Source organism: Coenobita brevimanus, chromosome 51 (genome assembly GCF_032717465.1).
Source record: "Coenobita brevimanus isolate Jiangsu-jjx chromosome 51, ASM3271746v2, whole genome shotgun sequence".
Classification (NCBI taxonomy): Eukaryota; Metazoa; Arthropoda; class Malacostraca; order Decapoda; family Coenobitidae; genus Coenobita; species Coenobita brevimanus.
The window spans coordinates 38,279,239-38,299,879 of NC_137004.1; the positions used below are offsets into that span (position 1 = coordinate 38,279,239).

At 38.9% G+C, this 20,641-nt stretch overlaps 1 protein-coding gene across 4 annotated transcripts in view; it reads right to left on the bottom strand.

The window, feature by feature from the left end:
- Nucleotides 1-5,877: 5,877 nt before the first annotated feature.
- The window catches only part of LOC145400266 (uncharacterized), a 133,392-nt gene continuing 118,628 nt past the window's right edge, over nt 5,878-20,641 (bottom strand). The window contains exon 5 of one of the 4 annotated variants that reach the window (XM_080272813.1): nt 5,878-6,511. In XM_080272813.1, the coding sequence (XP_080128939.1) occupies nt 6,257-6,511 (255 nt within the window). In that variant the 3' untranslated portion in view covers nt 5,878-6,256. The other 3 variants (XM_080272808.1, XM_080272805.1, XM_080272809.1) reach the window with 3 other exon arrangements.

Sequence of the window (20,641 nt, forward strand, 5' to 3'; positions counted from 1 at the left end):
AAAACACTGCCCCTCTTCAGATGAGTTTGTTAAGGCATATAACCATGGTGACCAAATCATCTTCCTAGCATCAACCAATAGCCCTTGTGAGGGAATGAACACTTGAGCCCCTCCATCAATATGGTACGTTCTAATACACTAGATCAGGGTAGCTAAAATGTCTACCAATCTTACACTTGGCACAAAAATAACAAGTGATATTTACAGCATGAATTTACAATTACGGTCATTCCACTAACACCACCAATATGTAGCTGACCTTTTACTGATGTTAACATTACATCTGAATGCTTCAAAACAGTATTCCTCATAACCTGTTAGAGGTATAATGCTGGAAGCAAGCATTTCTTTCAGTTAATTACTTTCAAAGTTTTCTTTTATCATCCATATATGGGTCGGTTTTGATTTACAATACCGCTGCACAGTCTTTGCATGAATAAGTAAATAAAGTCTGAGTCAGAAAAACTTGCTCCTTAAAAAAAAAAAAAAAAAATGAAAAAATCAAGAACATATGATCATGAGATACCTTGACACATCTGAAGTTGATCAGATGACTGGAATGGTGTGACCAAGATCTGATGTGAGTATTCAAAAAGTGGTACAGTAGCTGGGAAACTCTGAAGGGAGGAGAACAATGAGTGGTTTTGTGTTTAGTCTACCAGCTCAAAAGTACACTATTTGGAGGCTAAGCTTGACTAGTCAAGTAGCCCAAGAAGAAATTTGGCTGCTGTTATAACACCTTGAAACAGACCAAGAAATTTAAAACAATAGTACAGACACTGTATGAAGATTGCATAATGGTGTGTTAATATTAACATCTGAGGGTGCATTATGATGTTACTGTGATATGTTTGAAAGCATTAGGAAAAGAACACTGACATAGCCTGACCAGATGAAGAGAATGGAGAATGAGAGACTTTAGGAGAGTGTACAGTATGTAAGGGGGGAGGGGGAGGAGAGACCGAGGATGAGATGGTGGAATAGGGTGGAGATGTATATGTGAGAGGTTCATTTGGAGAGATGGCAGCCTGATGGTGGAGGACAGGGTGGAAAAGATTTACTTACGGTCACCCCTTCCAGGATTAAGGTGCTGGACTACGGATGGATAGTGAGGCACTGATACACTATGGCATGAATGTGAGAAGTGATGAGAAAGAGCAGTTGAAAATGATTAACTGAGGAAAATGTGTCAGGTGCATACACTGAACTAAGTATAAGGATGCATAAGGTATGGAGATTCACGAAAGGTGCAGAGAAAAGATGTCTATGACCAGGTAAAAGAATATGTGATTATATGATCACAAAAAGATCTGACATGACCAGGGTGGTGATGGTGGTGGTGGTATTCTGGCCCCAAGCTAATGTGGACATGAATCTGGTAGACTGGAGAAAACTGGTCACTTCATTAGAGCACTCCCTGAGATCTTTGGCTGAGGTTATGTTGAAGGACTACCTGTATTTTAAAAGTGAGGTGTATGAGTATGTGTGATGTGGTGTGAGGGGGCTGCATTACTATGAGGAAATATGTAAAGTTCATCTGTTTTATCTGTGGTGGCCATGTATCTGTCTAGGTGAACTCAATTCTCTCTGGGAATGGCAACTTCTCTGAGATTTTGTCTGGTCTAGGTTCTGATGGATGTTGTTTAACTGGAGGTTTTGGATGGTCGTGGTGGTTATTCATTTGTACATATGTTTGTGAAGTATGGCACCAGGTGAAGGAGGAAGTTTTTTTTTTTTTTTTTTTTTTTTTTTTTTTGTACTATAAAAGTTATAAGTGTGGTATGGAGGGTGCTATGGATCCTCTCATGAAGCAATGAGTTATTCCACTCATAGTAATGTAGTTTTTGATTTGGAGTACTACTGCTTATTGATGTTAGTGATCAATAATTCTGATCAGCATACAACACTAGGGCAATGAAAATTATAAAAGTGATGTTGAAGGTACATGGACAAGAGCACAAACTGTTCAAGTGGTCTTTGACTAGGAGTACAACTGCTTACTGATGATAGTGATCAACTATTCTTATCAATGTACAACACCAAGGTGGTGAAAACGGTAAAAGTAACTCTGATAGGTGGGCAAGAACACAAAGATGGTTTGTTATGGCAAGTGAACAAGTTAAATTTTAGGCACAGGCATTGGATGTAGTGCAAACAATTCAGTAAGATGACCATGTTCAGTGTGGACAGTTTTGCCTGGGATAAAGGCAATAATTTTGATAATAATGAGTAAATGGATGCATGGTCAATTTCACAGAGTGCACATGTGTGAGATTTTGTCCTATCTTTAGATCCTGTCCACCTTGTTTGTCCATCCATCATCCAATCCTACGTTGCCCCATGAGAAGCGTAAATGCCCAGGGCTAGGCATGTTGGTCCTGACATTTAAGATGAAAGTGACCAGCCTCACTCATCCTGGAGTGGCATTATGTGAGCAATAAACCCCAACCACCCTTTGGATATAAACTTTCACCGGCTCAATCCAATTGGAATACCATAATAACTCACTAAACCACCAGGCGCCACAATTTGGTTATATGGTTACCACCCATTGTAGTAAATGGTTTCCTGATGTACAGGAAACCACTTGGCTTGTCACTCAGTGTAGAGTCACCCACAGGAAGAAGTAATAGGAAAGAATAAAGGCAAGTAAGACAGAAGAGGGAGTGTAAGGTCACCTGTAGGCAGAAGGACGAGGAAAGAATGAAGGAAAGAAAGACAGAAGAGGATGGAAGGAAAGAATGATGGAGGAGAGGAAAGGGCAGACACCTGAGAGCAGCACTACATTAAGTGAGTGGATGGCGAGTGCCCCCACCACCTTGCTTGTACAAGTGAATAATCTGGTGGTGATGATGACAACTAAACAATGTTCTGTTTCATCAAGTAATGAAAGGATAAGTTCAATACCAATGATGCAGTACCAGGCTAAACTTGCTAAATATTATGATCGATTTCCCAAACCCAAATACAGTATATCAGACATTAAATCACACATTAAAAAGTCCTAAAAATTATGGAATATAAAAATGTTCCAAATCGTTGTATAATGGACAGTATACAGTATGTACAGGTAACAGGAAAGCTGAGATGAAGAAAAGGTATGATGAGAGGAATGAGGAAGATATTTTACTGCATCATGTCAAAGAAGGTTGACTAGCCTAAGAAATGAGTATCTGGAGTATATCTGCTGACCCTCTGAATTCTCCATAATAATCCTACCCAAGCTTATTTACAGTAAATAAACAACTGTTACAGAAATGGATGACCAACATATGGCTAGGTTAGAATGGGTCACTATTACCAACATAAAGATTAGTTTGGGTTCAATCTCATATTTTAAAGGGTCTGCACTTCAAGAATACCATAACCGCTGAATCATATAAGCAATGTAGGTTATTTTATTGGCATGGGAACAATAACCTCATCATCCTATAAAAAACCTACATCAACCTACCTATTTTTACCTACTGCATCCATCACTACTCACTTCACACCACCCTCCCTCCTACCCTTCACTTTATTTTTTCATCTTATTTTTTGCTTTCCTCTCATTCTCCCATAACCTGATTTAACATGCTGTTCTGTGCTATCCCCTCTATATAAAATTATCACTCTTTAAGCATTCCAATACACACTCCACCTCTAATCTGTCCTATTTCAGAGAACATCTGATATCACTGCCTTTCTCAAATACCAAGACTTGTCTTCTGTAAAATATTCACCTTGTTTAATTACCCACATCTCATCGATGAACAAAAGGGTGTTTACTGTAATTTTCCTATCTTGTCTATTTCTAAGGTAGGTCTCTTTCCTTCTGTCTTCTGTCTTCTCCTTAGCCTCTCTACTTACATCATTTATATGCAAACTGAATCACCAGGGAGACACCACAATCACATCCACAGGTCCAAGTCCTCACTAAACTGCTTACCCACCATCTTCCTCAACTACATGCATCCATTTTTGTTTGCAGCATCACATTTTCTGCATTTTGCAAATCTGTACCTACATATGATCACAATTTTCTGATCCAGGTAAATTCTTTCTACTTTACCAATGTTTCATTAAGTATACTTATTGGTGCAAATTACTCCAATTTAAAGACACGGTACTGCCGGTGATGTATACTTTAGTTATACTACAGTAATGCAAAATAAAAGGCTTCATGTCACTTCCATAATGCAATTTATTGTTTCCCTACCAGTCAGTCCTTGTGGAAATTATCATGCCAGATCCAAAAAAATATTTAGTTGAAATGGTCCAAGACACTATACCAGAACATAGTAGCAGTAGTAGTAGTAGTAGTAGTAGTAGTGGTAGTGGCAGTAGTGGTAGTGGCAGTAGTAGTAGTGGTAGTAGTAGTAGTACTGGTGGTAAGTGGTTGTATAAGAAGCATTCACCAATCATCATTATGTAATACTGAGATAATTCATACCCTGGACCAGGAAAAATGGTTTGCAGAATGTGAAGAATGGAAAAGAACAAGGACCCGAAAAAAGGAATGGTTTTCCCGATTTTCTGTCCCTACAGAGATCTCAGCCTCTAAAATATGGCTTGGGCAAATTATAACTGTGCTCTACCATATGATTTTCTCCAGGTGAGGAATCATACTCCCCTTGAAGGGTTAAAATTCACTTCAATTATCACCGCATGATGGCTAGAACAACGGTCTGACAATTTCAATGAAGTAAGAGAACCAGTACACCACTGAAATTGACCTCAAGTAACACATAACAGTCTGCTGGGGTACTATGGGTCTGTATTCTTATTAACTCCTTCCATCTGATGACATTTTTCAAAATTATTTCTTGCTACCTCCAGATGATTTTATTCAACTGTGGAGGAATTTCTAGCAGCAAAGGGGGTTAATGATGGCTAACCACTCCAGTTTGAAAAGCCCACCCTTAGCTAAACATAAATATCCTGGGATACCAAGAATAAAACAAAGTATGTTACTGAACTGAGTGGGTTAATGACAGATTGTACAGTATTAGTCAGCCAAGAGAAATACAAACTAAATGGAAAGGGCTTGAAACTATATCAGTTACTGCCATCAATTCGATGATGTATATTTTGTCTTATCCTAGAACCACAAGACAATTTCTTTCAGCTTAGGTGAGACCCTTAGACTGAGGGAATTATAAGGATTCAGAATGTAAAATGATAATGAGTCATAGCAAATATTTGGAGGGGCAACAACTGCACCCAATTAGTTTGCTCAGTAAGGGTAACAAGTTATCAACTGAATATGGGTACACTAAACCCTGTTTAAAGTGACTGCTACACTTTTTGTCAATTATCAACAGTATACAACGAGAAGCCAAATGGATTTTTACTGAAATGTGGTTGTCTGATGTGTTATATTATGAGGCATTATTATGACTAGTCTCTTGGTGGGTGTTGGTGCCATGGTGCTGCCGGAGGTGTCGGTAAAGGTTACTTTGGCGGTTACAGCGGAGGGGGCAGAGCGGACAGGCAAAAGGTTTCTCCCCAGTGTGAGTGATGACGTGTCGCTCATAACGCTGCTTCCTGCCCCCCCCTGAGAAGCTTCTTTGGCAGTACGGGCAGAGCATCACCTGCAATAACAACACCCACTCAGACCTACTGCCAATGCCTCAACCTGCACTACACAAAACACCCACTCAGACCTACTGCCAATGCCTCATCCTACACCACAAAAACATTGCATTTCAACCTTTTCATGTTCATTTTTCCAAGAACCTCCACCATCACTATCAACAGTAGTCAATATCACACCATTGTTCACTGTTAACTATGTTTCAAATTTCTTAAAAAAACATAATGAACACAGAGGATAGTTAAATCTTCTTTATTTATCACACAGAAGCAATGCATATTGACCATAAGTATTCTGTAGTAATTATACATGGCACTACTGACAAACAATCCAGTTTATGTTTTGAGGTCTTAACAATCTTCTTTGTCACACAGATGCAATGCACATTAACCATAAGTATTCTGTAGTAATTATACATGGCATTATTGACAAACGATCCAGTTTATGTTTTGAGGTCATAATTGACAAAAAACACATAAGACTTCACATTACATTTGTGCTCACTGTTCACAAAAATACTTTCATATACTGTGGTATACGAGTTACGCTGGATCAAACAACTTTGCAGTAATATACCGAGGAAAAAAAAAATACAGGGTTCGTTTAAGTGCTTCATAATTTTCAAATGAATTACTTATTTACTGAATAATTATGCCACGGACCATTTCACGCAGGCTATCCCTAGCTAGACTGAAGGTGTCCATGGCCTGGGGTGGTAAGGGGTGGGCCAACAGTGTGATCAAGGTGTGGAGGGTGAATCATCAGTTGTGAGGGGTGAGCACTACGGATGTGTCGGTAAAGATTACTGCTGCGGTTGCATGCGAAGGTGCAGTGTGGACAGGTGTGGGGTCGGTCCCCTGTGTGCGTCAGCATATGACGCTCTAGGTCTGCTTTGCGGATGAACTTGCGCCTGCAAACACCACACACGAACCCCACCTGCAGAACAAAAAAGACGCCTAAGTCTCCGAGCTCTTGTGGTGTGCACTCAACTGGTGAGGTGTGCCACGTGAGATGAAAGTCAGGGCCATGGGACACAACCATCATACATTTATTCTGATGGCCTTGTAGGCTTGCATGGGATATGGTCCACTTTGTAATGAACTAATCTAACATGAAAAAATATAATAATAAAGGGGAAAAAAAGCTGCCTCGATGAAGTGTGTGAATATTAAACGCTTCTTTACACTGAGCCGCAATATATTCAGTAACTCTTGTCACTGCTCAGAACACTGGATCATCATTTTTCCAGAACGAATACCTTTTACAACCATATGTATTCCATATGGATGCACCCTGTACATGTTTTCTAAACAATCAAGTGTTCTGTGCTGTACTGTGTGACTACATTCAATTCCATAACAACTGCATCTATGTTTTATCAGTCACAATAAACATTTGTCAATTTGCTTGCTGGTTAGCAGACAAAGCACATGCAGCTGGATTCAAATTGAGAGTTGTGACACTGGGGAGGAGAGGAACACTAGTGGCCAGACCAGAGGCCGGGGTAGAGACGCTCAGAGACAAAGTGTCAGCACATGAGACAGTACCCAGGGCTGGGTGATGGCGCAACATGTGGCGTTTCATATTACTCTTCTTTAGGCAACGCATGGGGCACATGGTGCACTGGTAAGGTTTCTCTCCAGTGTGGGTCAGCAGGTGATTCTGAAAATTTTGACGCGAATTTATTCCTTGTGATACAAAGCCACAGAATGGGCAACGCAAATCACCACCGGCCTGGCCCTTGAGGTTCAGGAGGTCTCCCTCAAGAGGTACCAAGAGTCGAGCCTTCTCTCTTCCACCCCAGCCTCTCCCTCCTCCTTTGCATCCCCTTGCTGCAGCCAGCATGGCATCTCCGTCCTGAAATATAAAGGACAGGCTGTTGGTGTCAGATCCCAAGTCTCCAAAGTCAGCAATGCTGTAGGCAACTTATTTCGCAGATGTTCAGAAAAATTTCATATTTTCAAGTTTTGTCTTATGAACACTACATTTCTAACATTTTTATCACACTGCTTATCTTTTATTTTTCTGCCTGTTTTTAGCTTAAGTAATTCCTAACACAAGCTACCTTCCTTAGTTACATCTTCTGTTTGCTCTACAATGATATCTAAAAATGAAATTGATATTCGCCTGCTTCATAAGGTATAAATAATATGTCAGAGAATTCATTATTTATTGTTTGGTCAATTTGTATCATAAACATCTGTTAATATGGACACTTACAATTACTTTGTACATCACATTGAAACAAAACTGCACTGTTAGCAATACTTCACTTTTAACTGCTAAGATACATTATCCAACTCTAATCATCTACATACAGTAAAAATTTCAAATTCTGTCAAATCATATACATTCTAAATGCTATAAAATAATATCTGTACGAAGTTTCAATTAATAATTATCTAAACTACCTTTGTAATGTAAACCCTCAGCTCTTACAATCCAACATCATGGATTGACTGTTGGTTGAGGAAGGTGAACACGACGAGTGTGTCGCACCAAGTTGCCACTCTGACTAAAAGTAAGAGGACAATACGGACATGAAAAAGGCCTCTCTCCAGTGTGAGTCCGAGTATGGCGATCCAAAAGAAACCGTCTCTTTGGTCCATTGAATGTCCTCCCACAAACCTCACACTGAACATAAGGTTCAACTGTCTGTGCTACAGCTGTTGACAATGTAGGCTTCTGAGTGCTGGCTGAGGTGAGGGTCACAGTCAGAGGTAGACACAAGCCCATGCTCAAAGATGATTCTGTCCTCACTGAGAGCAGGTCACTGCTCCCAAGACTGCAGAGGGGTGACCTCTGGAAGACAGTAAGATTTCTGTAACTATTTTGTTGATAACTGAATTGTTAATCTAAAGATCTTAAGCACTATCAACTACTGTACTTTAAATATGCTTTTATACAGAACCTGGAAACTGGTTAGTCAAGCACCCTGCGCTTCTTTAAGAACCACATCAAATTATATTCAATGCACAGTCATCACTCAATGGAAGTTAAACTCAAACTCCTGTGCATCAAGTTCCTTTTCCATCAATGCATTTCCTCCTCCATGGATCAGGGAGGGTCTGCTAACAGTCTGGATGTTGGAATGTGCAGTGGAGGTAGAACGGTCTGGATTAGACAATTGTGGCAGTGAGTTTGTAGCAGAGAGTTCAGATGAATGCTGTATGGATATGTGACGATTCAAATTGTTACGAATGTTAGCTCTATGAGGGCAATAAGGACAAGCAAATGGTTTTTCCCCAGTGTGTATAATGAGGTGACGGCGCAGACGAAACTTGAACTTATATCCTGTGAAGGCCTTGCCACACACAGGGCAGGTGGCGCTCCCCTCTTGGCCTGACGTTCCACCCAGCAATGGCGAGAGGGCAGTGTCTCCGCTTACTCCCCCCTGTAACAACACACTTGATCAGTGTCACACCTGAGGATCATCCACCATCTATTATAAATACTGAACTGTATTGTATGGTACTCTGTATGCATTCAGAACCTGGTAGCCCTTGATAAATTCTCCTTGCGAGTCTGCTTTGTCAAAGATCCATTACACGTGTCCTTTCTCCATTTTATAATCCCAGAAAAATCAGGATAACTTGTTAAAATTCATTGGGTACAGGTGGTGGTGGTCTACAAACACTGAAAGCGTGATTAACACTACGAGTCACTACGCTGCTGAACTTCTGGCAAGTGTTGGTGCCTCTGCTGCAGGCCTTGTTCCGTTAGATGGTGTTGTACATCATCAGATAAATGTTGAGGCAGCGAGGCCAATGTAGCTGTGGCAGCTGCAGCCAGGGCATGAAGCCGTGGAGTGTGAACCATCCTCACATGACGGGACACATGGTCACGGCGAGCAGCACGGTAGGGGCAGTGAGGGCAGTGGTATGGCTTTTCCACTGCATGGGTGGTGGACAGGTGGCGAGTCAGCACATACTGGCGGTTGGGACCCTGGAACCTCTTCCTGCACAGCGGACACATGACGAACCCGTCCTCCTGCAACACACAATGCTGTCAGCACCACCACTCCACCACCCACCCTCAGACACCTTAAACTTTTTTTCAGTACTTTAACTCAAGACTTAACGCTTTTTCCAAACCTTGTTAAAATCTGCAACTAGATACCAGCCAACTTTATCAACTGAGCCATTCTTCACCACTAAGCAATGGATACCATAGACAAGTTACCAACTTCAACACTTCAGAATCTTCTGTATTACCAAATTTTTCCCACTAGGATGACAGCAAAAATCATTTCTCCTCTCCTCATATATTTACTTCCTGGTACAAAAATCAAAATTGTATCATTTCATAATCTACAACAACATTTCATCCATCTTTTCCTTTACAGTTAAGTAAAACAAAACATCTCAATCTGGTAAGCTTGGCACAAAGCACCTACTAGATTAAAAGTTTCTTGATGTACTGTTTACATAACCACCTTTTCTAAATGAATCAGCCATTACAAAATATATGCAAGTTACTTACTGATACCACACAGTTAATGAGTCACTTCAAGCTTCTGAGATCCAGTAAGATAATGTTTATCTATCTATAGCCAGATGCCATGATCCCATAAGGGGTGGCCATTTTTCTTTGAGTTAGTTGCTTTACAGGGAGGGGCACTAACCCTCCGCCAACCCACTTGCTGACACGTAAGGAAAACGTATAGATTGGTTATATGGTTACTATAAAGTGTTGTAGATGGTTTCCTGGGTTATAGGAAACCATTAGGCTTGTCACTCAATGTAAAGCCACCTGAAAAGGAAAGAAGAACAATAAAAAGTGGCAGGAAAGATGGCAGAAATATGAAGTGACGAGAGCAGACACAGGCAAAGGATGATAATGGTGAAGGAAAAAGTAGGCAGTACTACATCGTGAGTGGATGATGCTGTTAATGTACTGTACAAAAAACAAGTACAGTACATAAAGTACATTAACATACAACATGCAGAGCAATTGAGGTTTATCCAAATGAAAAACTTAAATTTTTCTCATTTATTTCTCTCTGTTAATGCTTATTTAATATAATGTTTCCAGAATGAGCTACAAACTTCACTGTTATTTTCAAGATTATCAGTGTGCTGTAAAACCAAAATATATTCACAAGTAACTCAACCCATTCAATATAATGATATTTTTTTCCTTCAGTTCTTGCTAGCCCATAGTAAGGTTTAAATTATTATCATTAATTCCTCAGTGTCATTTACTGCTTATTTCATTTATGCCACCTGGATGAAGTTATCCAGCATAAGAGAATGATTTTCTAGCAAAGGGATCAAACTAGCTTAGCTACAATTCATACAAACTATCTTCATATATTTTAACAGTAACATGAAAACCATCCATATAGCTGAGCTAGAGACTAAAAAAAGGGAGGGGGGGGGGGGCTAGAGAATACAGGTGCTTTTTTATTCTGCTGTTGCTGTGATGGTCACCCCTGCTCACACAGATGAAAACTCCAAGAACAGATGCAAAATTTTAGTTACTTTAGCTAAGTGTCTTATGGCCATATTCTTAACCATTTCACATCAGGTGGCAAGTCGACATGCCACTAAGGATATGCCTGTAGCCATCAGGTGGCACGTGTAAGTGTTTTAGACTTTTTTTATTTGCACGCCAGTACTGTGGGCCCAATAGTGGTTCAGTATCAGAAAGTGGCAAGACTGAGGAGTTGCCATCACAGGAGGACTATTTCATTGTCTATTATTTTCATCACATACCAAAAGTAAGTTGAGGTGCGCGGTGTGAGATGGTACACTGCCACAGCAGCTTACCTGGATCTGATGGAAGCAATGTCTGATGACTCAGATTATGTTGTAAGAGGAAAGTGAGCATGAAAATAGGTGTTATTATAAAAGAAAGAAAGAAAAAATAAAGCAGTTGTGAGTTTATCATTACACCAAATGGCATACAACGAAGGAGCACCAACGCCACAGGTTTTGACCTCACCACACATTTTTTTTTTTTTTAACATTATGTTATACATCATTTTACTCAGGAAATTATGGTCTATTTGCTGGTATGGAATACTTTATCAAAACTATTATCTTTATACAGTATATCTCAAAACCCCTGTATGTGGGACATCCAGGGGGGGAGGGGGAAGAAAGGGGTCATAATTCCTTCCCTAAACTTTTTGTATCTTTCGAAGAATTTCTCCTTCCCTTTGGTATACTTAAAGACTTCCTTAGAAGGGAGGCAAAAATTATGATTGGTAGCCCAGTTAAGCTAAAAAGACCCAACATGCTGACATTTGGTATGGCGGAGTGTTAGATTCATAAACTAATGCTTCAAAGCATGCATCTCTCGTACTGGATAATGAAAGCACAACACAGTTGACATGTGGGAGGTTGCCACCACATCCACGCTGTATTCAGCAATGTCATTCTAGCCAACACCACAGTGGTGTTCACTCTCCAGGACATACTTTGACGGTGAATTATACTGCAGGAATATCATCCTCAATCTTGTTATCAGTAAGTATAAGAATCACTTGTTTATCATCCATCTTGTATACTCACATGGTGGCACTCACTTGTTGTTTCCAACAGAAAGACACAAGCCAAACCACTTGTGCTACCCTGATGGCTTATTTTCCTTTCTGGGCAAATTACCAAGCAAATTGTTTCTTGAAAAAAAAATCCCCGTGTAACCCCAGCCTGAATGAAGAAGATTTGCCAGTGACAGAGTATAAAAGAATGGATGAATATCGGAGATGGTAGTCGTCTGCTCTTATATATATATACAGTACTGTGTATATAAATATATATATATATATATATATATATATATATATATATATATATATATATATATATATGCAATTAAATCATATGGTAACACTTGATTCATAGATCTGCATACCCACAAGGAAAATGAGACGCAAAATATCCTGAGTGCATTTGTGTATTCCATCTTCAGGGGAGATGTGAATACATCAAAGTGCTCAGGATATTTTGTGTATCCTTTCCCTTGTTATCAGAATATATATATATACCTGTGTGTATATATATATATATATCAGCAATGGATACATCCTTAGGGAAGCGGAGGTGAATAAGAAACGGAAGAACCAGTACAGTGCGCAGCATGTTTATTGCAACGTTTCGAAGATGACACTCTTCATCATCAAGCAATCTAAACTAAAACAAAACAATAAATATTCCTTGCAAACACTGCACAAGTACAAGGCTAAAAACTCAGCAAGATTTGACACAAAATCAATAAAAACATGCATAAAGAAGAACCAGCAAAAGGAAAATTACAGGAAAGAAGAAATTCAGCTACAATAGAGCATTTTCCTGTTGGTGGTTCTTCTTTATGCATGTTTTCATTGATTTTGTGATGAATCTTGCTGAGTTTTTAGCCTGGCACTCATGCTATGTTCGCTAGGAATATTTATTGTTTTGTTTTATTTTAGATTGCCTGATGATGAAGAGTGTCAACTTCGAAAACTTGCAATAAAAATGCTGCACACTGTACTGGTTCTTCTGTTTCTTATATATATATTATATATATATATATATATATATATATATATATATATATATATATATATATATATATATATATACAGTATATATATATATATATATATATATATATATATATATATATATATATATATATATATATATATATATATATATATATATATATATATATATATATATATATATATATATATATATATATATATATATATATATATATACTGTATATATATATATATATATATATATACTGTATGTATATATATATATATATATATATATATATATATATATATATATATATATATACCTGTATATATATATATATATATATATATATATATATATATATATATATATACACACACACCGGTACATTTATGGTAATGAACTACAACAGAAAGCACAAAAATCTGCAAAGTTTTTGAAGAGATGGGTTAAGTAATTCCTTCAAGTTCTGATAATTTCTGCTGCCTGAAGGAAAAATCCATCCTTTCAAGTGGCTCAGGAAGGGAAGGAATTTTTAAAGAACACCAGTTCACCTAAGGATTTCCTTCCATGCCTCTACAAGGGAAGGAAATGTTTAAGAATATGGCCATTAGACCTTTAGTTGAAAGTCACCTTGAAAAACTTGTGTTGAAAAAATTAACCCATACCATGCTGGGGGGGGGGGGATGAAACCCCCCCATGCTGGCCCTTCCCCCCCCTAGGCTAAATGGGCTTAATACATCAAGAGAAGATCCCTGGCACTAATAAAAGTAATCACCAAAGTCAGAAAGTAGGTTGAATCGAGCCAGGTTGGTGCCACTCAACCTCTGAAATCTTTCAGGTTACTGAAAGAGCAGAGTGGCTGTGAGCCTGTGAAGACTGTCACTCGCCTGCCGCACTCCTAGATCAGTGTTTTAAGCATAATGGAGAAATGTCTGAAGTCAGCGAGATACAATTTCCATTTTACTTCGGTTGTTTGCAGGGAGTAGATCTATGTCACTGGCGTTTTAGAGGGGGACATATATCTACGTTCCTAGCATGGTACGGGTTAAGAACATGAAGCAAATTATGCTGCGTTAGTGGTATCAGTGGAAGTAGCTGTGGCAACCCTATGCTCATTTTGGAAACGGCAGCAAGTATGGATTGCCAGTGGTTGTGTGAGTGATTTTACATTTGTATGTGCATATCATGGCCACTGTGCAATCTGACAAGGATTATTCTTGCTTCTGAGAGAGGAGTTTCTGTGGGATGCATTTCTGGAGAAGGTTCTCATATGACACTATTTGGCTCATATTTTGGACTGCTGTGGAGATCATGTGCTTGTGAACATACTTGTGATGGGGAGGAAAAGAATATATCTGCAGGGATGCAACGGATCCTGAGTTTAAACTATGAATTGTGTGCCCCTCATGTTCTCATGTCTCTTGATTGGATTTTGTTTTTTTTTTTTTTTTTTTTTTTTTTTTTAATGGTTAACACTTGTGGCTAACATCCCTTTTCCATCTGTCTAAAAGTTAAGTTTTGTTATTAATTTTGTAACTTTTTCATCTGTGACACTTGTAACAAGCCCAGCCTGGTCCACTACAATACAACAATTTGCAGAAGCCATGTTTGTAAACTTTTCTCTGTGATACTTGCTAATATTCATAATGATACACGATGAGGAATATTTAATTTTATTATGCTACTGCCAAATGCCTACAATGTATTCAATTCATGAGGAAACAGTCAGACAAGTTAAAGAAGAAATACTACCCTATAATATACATTAAATAAATTACGACACAAATACATGGGCATACTAAACTAAACTTTAAAAGACTCTAACAGAGGTAACACCTTCAATCACAGCCTTGAGTTAACCCTTTGGCCACACAGTCCCTCCCTCAGCTGAATAAAATTACCATATCTAGCACTGGTCTGAGTAATATATGTAAAATATTATATATATATATACATATACATACAGTAGAAGCTTGATTAAACGGGAGCAGGATTTAGCGGAAGCTTGAAAAAGCGGAACCATTTTTTTTCGTTCGGTACTCGCAATTTACCGGACCTTTTCCGGTTAAACACGAGGCATGGGGTGTCACTAACAGAAATAAGCCGCTTTTTCCCAAGTGGAATTATTTTTATCCGTTAGGTACTCGCAATTTAGGCACTAGCAACTGTGTGTAGGCTTCGGGTCACGAGGGAGGGGCAAAAATATTTGAAAAATCGCAATTTACCGAAAAATTCTATCTATGATTTTCTAAAGGAAGCTTGATAAAGCGGAAAGTGTGATATAATCAGTCAATCACGAGGCGAGGGGTGTCACTAACAGAAACAAGCTGTTTTGTCCTAAGCGGAACTATTTTTTCCCAGTAGGTACTCGCAATTTACCACAATTTACTCGCAATTTAGGCACTAGCAACTGTGTGTAGGCTTCAGGTCACGAGGGAGGGGAAAAAAAATATTGGAAAAAAATCGCAATTTACCGAAAAATTCCGTTCTATCTATGTTTTTGTAAAGGAAGCTTGATAAAGCGGAAATTGTAATATAACGGAAAAGGGGTTGGCTCTATTACTCCCTTGTATCAAGCTTCTACTGAATGTATGTGTGTGTATATATATATATGTATATATATATACAGTATATACAGTACAATCCCTGCTAGCCGGTATCCAGACAAACGGAATACTCAGAAAAACGGGAAAATTCAAGGGCTGGTAAAAATGCCAGTTAAGTTATAACTGTGCGCCAATCTGAATGGACTGCCAAACAGCCATTTTATAGTGTCATGCGAGTCTGGGTAAAGTTGGACAAAGCGAGGTGAAGGCATTTCTGGCTAATGTATATCCCTAGTAAATCCTCTTAACCACTCCTCTCCCCCTTTTTCCCCTACTTGAATTCAGTCATCCTCCACACTCTCCACAAATCACCAGTCTAATTTTTACCACGAGACAGTAAACAAGCTCTCTTGCTCTTGTGTTGCTCTGATGGAGGGTAATTTCTACACTCCAAAATGCTTAAAGAGCAAACTAAACTTAAGTGTGTCCTGCTTACCATGAAACAGAAGCTGGACATATGCAACAGACTTGAAAAAGGCAAACATTATAGAACACTGATGACTGAATATAATGTAGGAAAACGATTTATGATATCAAGGCCCAAGCAACCAAGCTCAATGAATTTTTCATGAAAAGCGAGACAAGTAAGTCCACTGAAAAATGGCACAGGCCTACTCTTCAGTCTTCATCGTACAAGTGGTTTTGCTTAGATAGATCTAAGGAAGCACCTATTTCTAGTCCTCTTGTACAAGTAAAAGCGAGAGAGTTTCATAGTAAAATGAATATAGAAGTTGAGTGTGATTTCAGTATTGGATGGTTAAATCGTTTCGAAGACAGGCATGAAATTCGTAAACAAGACTTCTTGGGAGAGAGCAAATCAGCAAACAGCAAACGCCGGTGCATCACATAAATTCATCTTAGAAAGCATATGCGCTGGCAGAGATGAAAAAAAATGTTAATAGGAATGCAGGTTTACTTTGTTGGAAGAAAATAAAATAATAATATGCTTGCACTTCAAATACACATAATTTATTTTGTGCAAAACAGCTGATTGGCGGGTGATGGGTGGAATGGTGGCAGTCAGTCGGGGCCAGGACTGTAAACAAAGCTCACGTGGGGGCACAGGTGTCGTGAAAATTCTACAGTGGAGTCTCAACATCAGTTCACCAATATGTGTTCAAGCTTTTATTTCTTTATTTTTCCATTTTTATGAGTACAATACATAAGACGAATAATTTGGTAGTTAACAGAATGGTGCAAAACAGCTGACTGACGAGAGAGGGGTGGAAATGGAATGGTGGCTGTCAGTCGGGGCCGGAACAAAGCTCACGTGGGGGCACAGGTGTCATGCTAATTCTAGAGTGCAGTCTTAACATCAGTTCACCAATAAATGTTCAAGATTTTTTTTATTTTTCCATTTTTAAAAGTACAGTACATACAACAAATAATTTGCTAGTTAACAGAATGGACTTGTGCATTTTGCAGTACTGCCAGGCATTGCATGCACGTGCATCATGACCATGTTGTGTGTTAACGAGGCAATTTTTCAGGTGGAATCTCTTAGTGTGGCCTCTGGTGTGAGTGGTGAGTACCTGAATTGTATTTACTGCTGTGATAATTATAGCCCTTGTATAGATTTGAATATCAGAAATATGGGAAAAATCTGTAACTGGGAAGGTAAATTCCTCAAGCCTCCCAGTTACCTGGGATTGTCCCCCCCCCCACCACACACACACACACACTCTCTCTCTCTCTCTCTCTCTCTCTCTCTCTCTATCCTCGTCTAACAAGGTTTTCACTAACACAAAAATGGTCTAACACGGTACAATTTTCAGGAAGCACTATCACTTCTAACACGGCCATTGATAAAACTAACACGGTTATTTGAACCGGGCGGGCAGTGATGAGATGAATCATAGGAGTGTTGCCTTGCCAGTGGGTATCATCTACCTCCCACCCAATCACGCTTCAGCATTCTTGCTTTTGAACTACCCAGCCAATCATGACATTCCCCGCTCCCTTTTAACTGTAATAATACTCTTTAATAATTTTTTGAACTATATTAAAATGCTTTCTAGAAGGTTAAAACTTTGTAGTGGTGGAAAAGTGGACTTAGGGTAGGAGTGTGGAAGGAAATAGGGGGTTTCAAAAGTCCCTGTAACACAAAATTTCTCCAACATGGTAGGGATGCAGAAGCAATTAACCATGTTAGACGAGGATAGACTATATATATATATACAAGCAAGCTCGCCCCCAACGCGTGGGTTTCGTTCCTAACATGGCGTGTTTGGCCCGAAACCGCGTTAAGTTTTAACTACAGTACTCCTTATTTTGCTCCCTAGATCTCCTAAACGTGGTCTTTTGCTGTTATCTGCCATTGGTAATCAATATGAAGCACTTTAAGTGGTTAGAAGGTTTATTTAATGTTATAACTTACAAATACAGTACTGCACAGCAGAAACCAGTCGGCGTCGGAATGTTGCCTTGTGTTTACGTATTTGTATGTCGAAGTTTTGCTGTGCAGTACTGTATTTGTAAGTTATAACATTAAATAAACCATCTAACCACTTAAAGTGCTTCATATTGATTACCAATGGCAGATACCAGCAAAAGACCACGTTTAGGGAATCTAGGGAGCAAAATGGTTTCTGGACTATTCACTGTCAAGCCAGTTCGCCGTCACAACAATAACAAGACAACATAGACTTTGATGGATCCCCCTGAAATATAGTTATTAAAGTATTGATTATTTAATAATAAGTATATTCATAAAAGTATTGATTAATTAATATATTTATAGAATGACGGGGAATCATACAGGGTGCGAATTGTCCTGATGGGGAATCGGTCATGTTTTGACAGGGAATTGACATGATGGCGAATTGTCTTGGAACCCACCGATCATGTGTAATCTATAACTGGTTACAAGGCTTTATTTAATGCTTTAACATTCTTTAAGTGCTTTAACTTACAAGTGCATACCAGAATAGTAAATATTTAACTTACAAATACAGTACTGTGGAAAAGCAGTACAGCAAATATTTAACAAACAAATAAAAAAGGTAATATTCTGACGCCTATCAGAAAACTGGTTATAAGACTTTATTTCTTGCTTGAACGTTATTTAATAATACTTTAACTTGCACATAAACTTACCAGAACAGTACTGTAAATATTTAACTCACAAATACAGCACTGAGGAAAAGCAGTACAGCGAATCACATCACGTGATCAAAACAAACCACGTGTGCTGAGCTGATGTTCGAGGATTCGGCCTATCAAAGGCCTCTCTTGTGTAAATATATAGTTTTCGTAACGGTTCTTTAATCTTACGTTATCTTATACATATCCCAGCACTAACCATGTATAATTGCGAGCGCGTTCGGCGAGAACGTGTTCCGGGCGAGTTTCCTGTATGTATATATATATATATATATATATATGGTACATTTTAGTGAATGGGTTAAAGACACTGAACTTGGCAATTACACTAGTGTCATTGTCACCTAAAGACACCGAACCTTGCAATTACACTGGTGTCTTTGTCACAAAAAATTTTTACTTCAATGTGATAGAAACACATTCATTTGCAGCAAGATTTAAAAAAAAAAAAAAAAAAAAAAAAAAAAAAAAAGGCTAAAGCAGTTCATCATACAACCAAAACATTTAAGTTCAACAATACAGAACTACAGACAACACTGTACCGTATACCTCTATAAACTGCATACTGTAATATCTTCTATATATTGCTCCAAAATCCCATATATACCTTGGAGATATATGTTCATATGGTTCCTATTCAAGTACCAGCTGGTATGAAAACAACAGTTTCAGTTGTTGAGAACTCAGGCACTATCAACCCATAACAGATCAGTAATGCACTACTATTATGCCAAATTCTGATTAATTCCTTACCATTGTTTTCATTTTCCCCTCCCATTATATGCCACACATTTAATGCTGCAATTATGCATGCCGCTGAACATCCTTCAGTAATCATCAACAAAGATTTGCACTGCAATCCTTATTCCAACAAAATTAAATAAGAGAAAAATTTTGTTTGGCCATGTGGAGAGGATGGAGAGTGAGAGACTAACGAGGAGAGTGTATGTGCGTGAGGTGGAGGGGGGGAGAGGGAGGGAGAGGCCAAGGATGAGATGGAGGGGAGAGGCATTTGAGAGAGGGGGCTGTGAACTGGGAGCATGGCAGTGAAATGGTGGGGGACAGGGCAACATAGAGGCGATTTGTTTGTGGCCACCCCTAACGGAATTAAGGTGTTTGGCAATAGATAAATAGATTTGGTCAGTATTCATACTTTATATGCAAATAATACATCTCCATGTAGGAAATATGATCTAAGCTTTTCTCCACATGGTCACAGGTAAGTATATGGTGTCTACAAATCAAGGGTTAAAGATCAGGAATCATCTAATCTTATGTTGCCCCATGAGGAGAGTAAAGCCCGGGCCTAGGCAAGTTGGTCCCGACATTTAAGATGAGAGTGACCAGCCTCACTCATCCCTGCATGGCATAATGTGAGCAATAAACTCCAATCACCCCTTAGACATAAACCTACACAGGCTGAATCTGATTCGAGCGCCATAATTACCCACTAAACAACCAGACGCCATAATTTGGTTATAAGGTAGTGTAGTAAATGGTTTCCTGGTGTAAAAGAAACAATTTGGATTGTCACTCAGTGTGGAGTCACCCACAGGAAGAAGGAAGAGGAAAGAACGATGGAAAGAAAGAAGAGGGAGAGTAAAGTCATTTTTAGGCAGAAGGAAGAAGAAAGAGACAGAAGAGGAAGGAGAGAAGACAGGAAAGGGTAGACATCCAAAGCAGCACTATATATATATATATATATATATATAAAATCATAATCATCAGCCATTGCTAGGCCACTGCTGAACAAAGGCCTCTCCCAACCTTCTCCACAAATTCCTTGACTGAGCCAATCTCTGCCATGTTTTCCCTGCAAACTTCTCTATCTCATCTCTCCACCTCCAGTCTGGCCATTTTTCTGTTAAGCTTTCTAT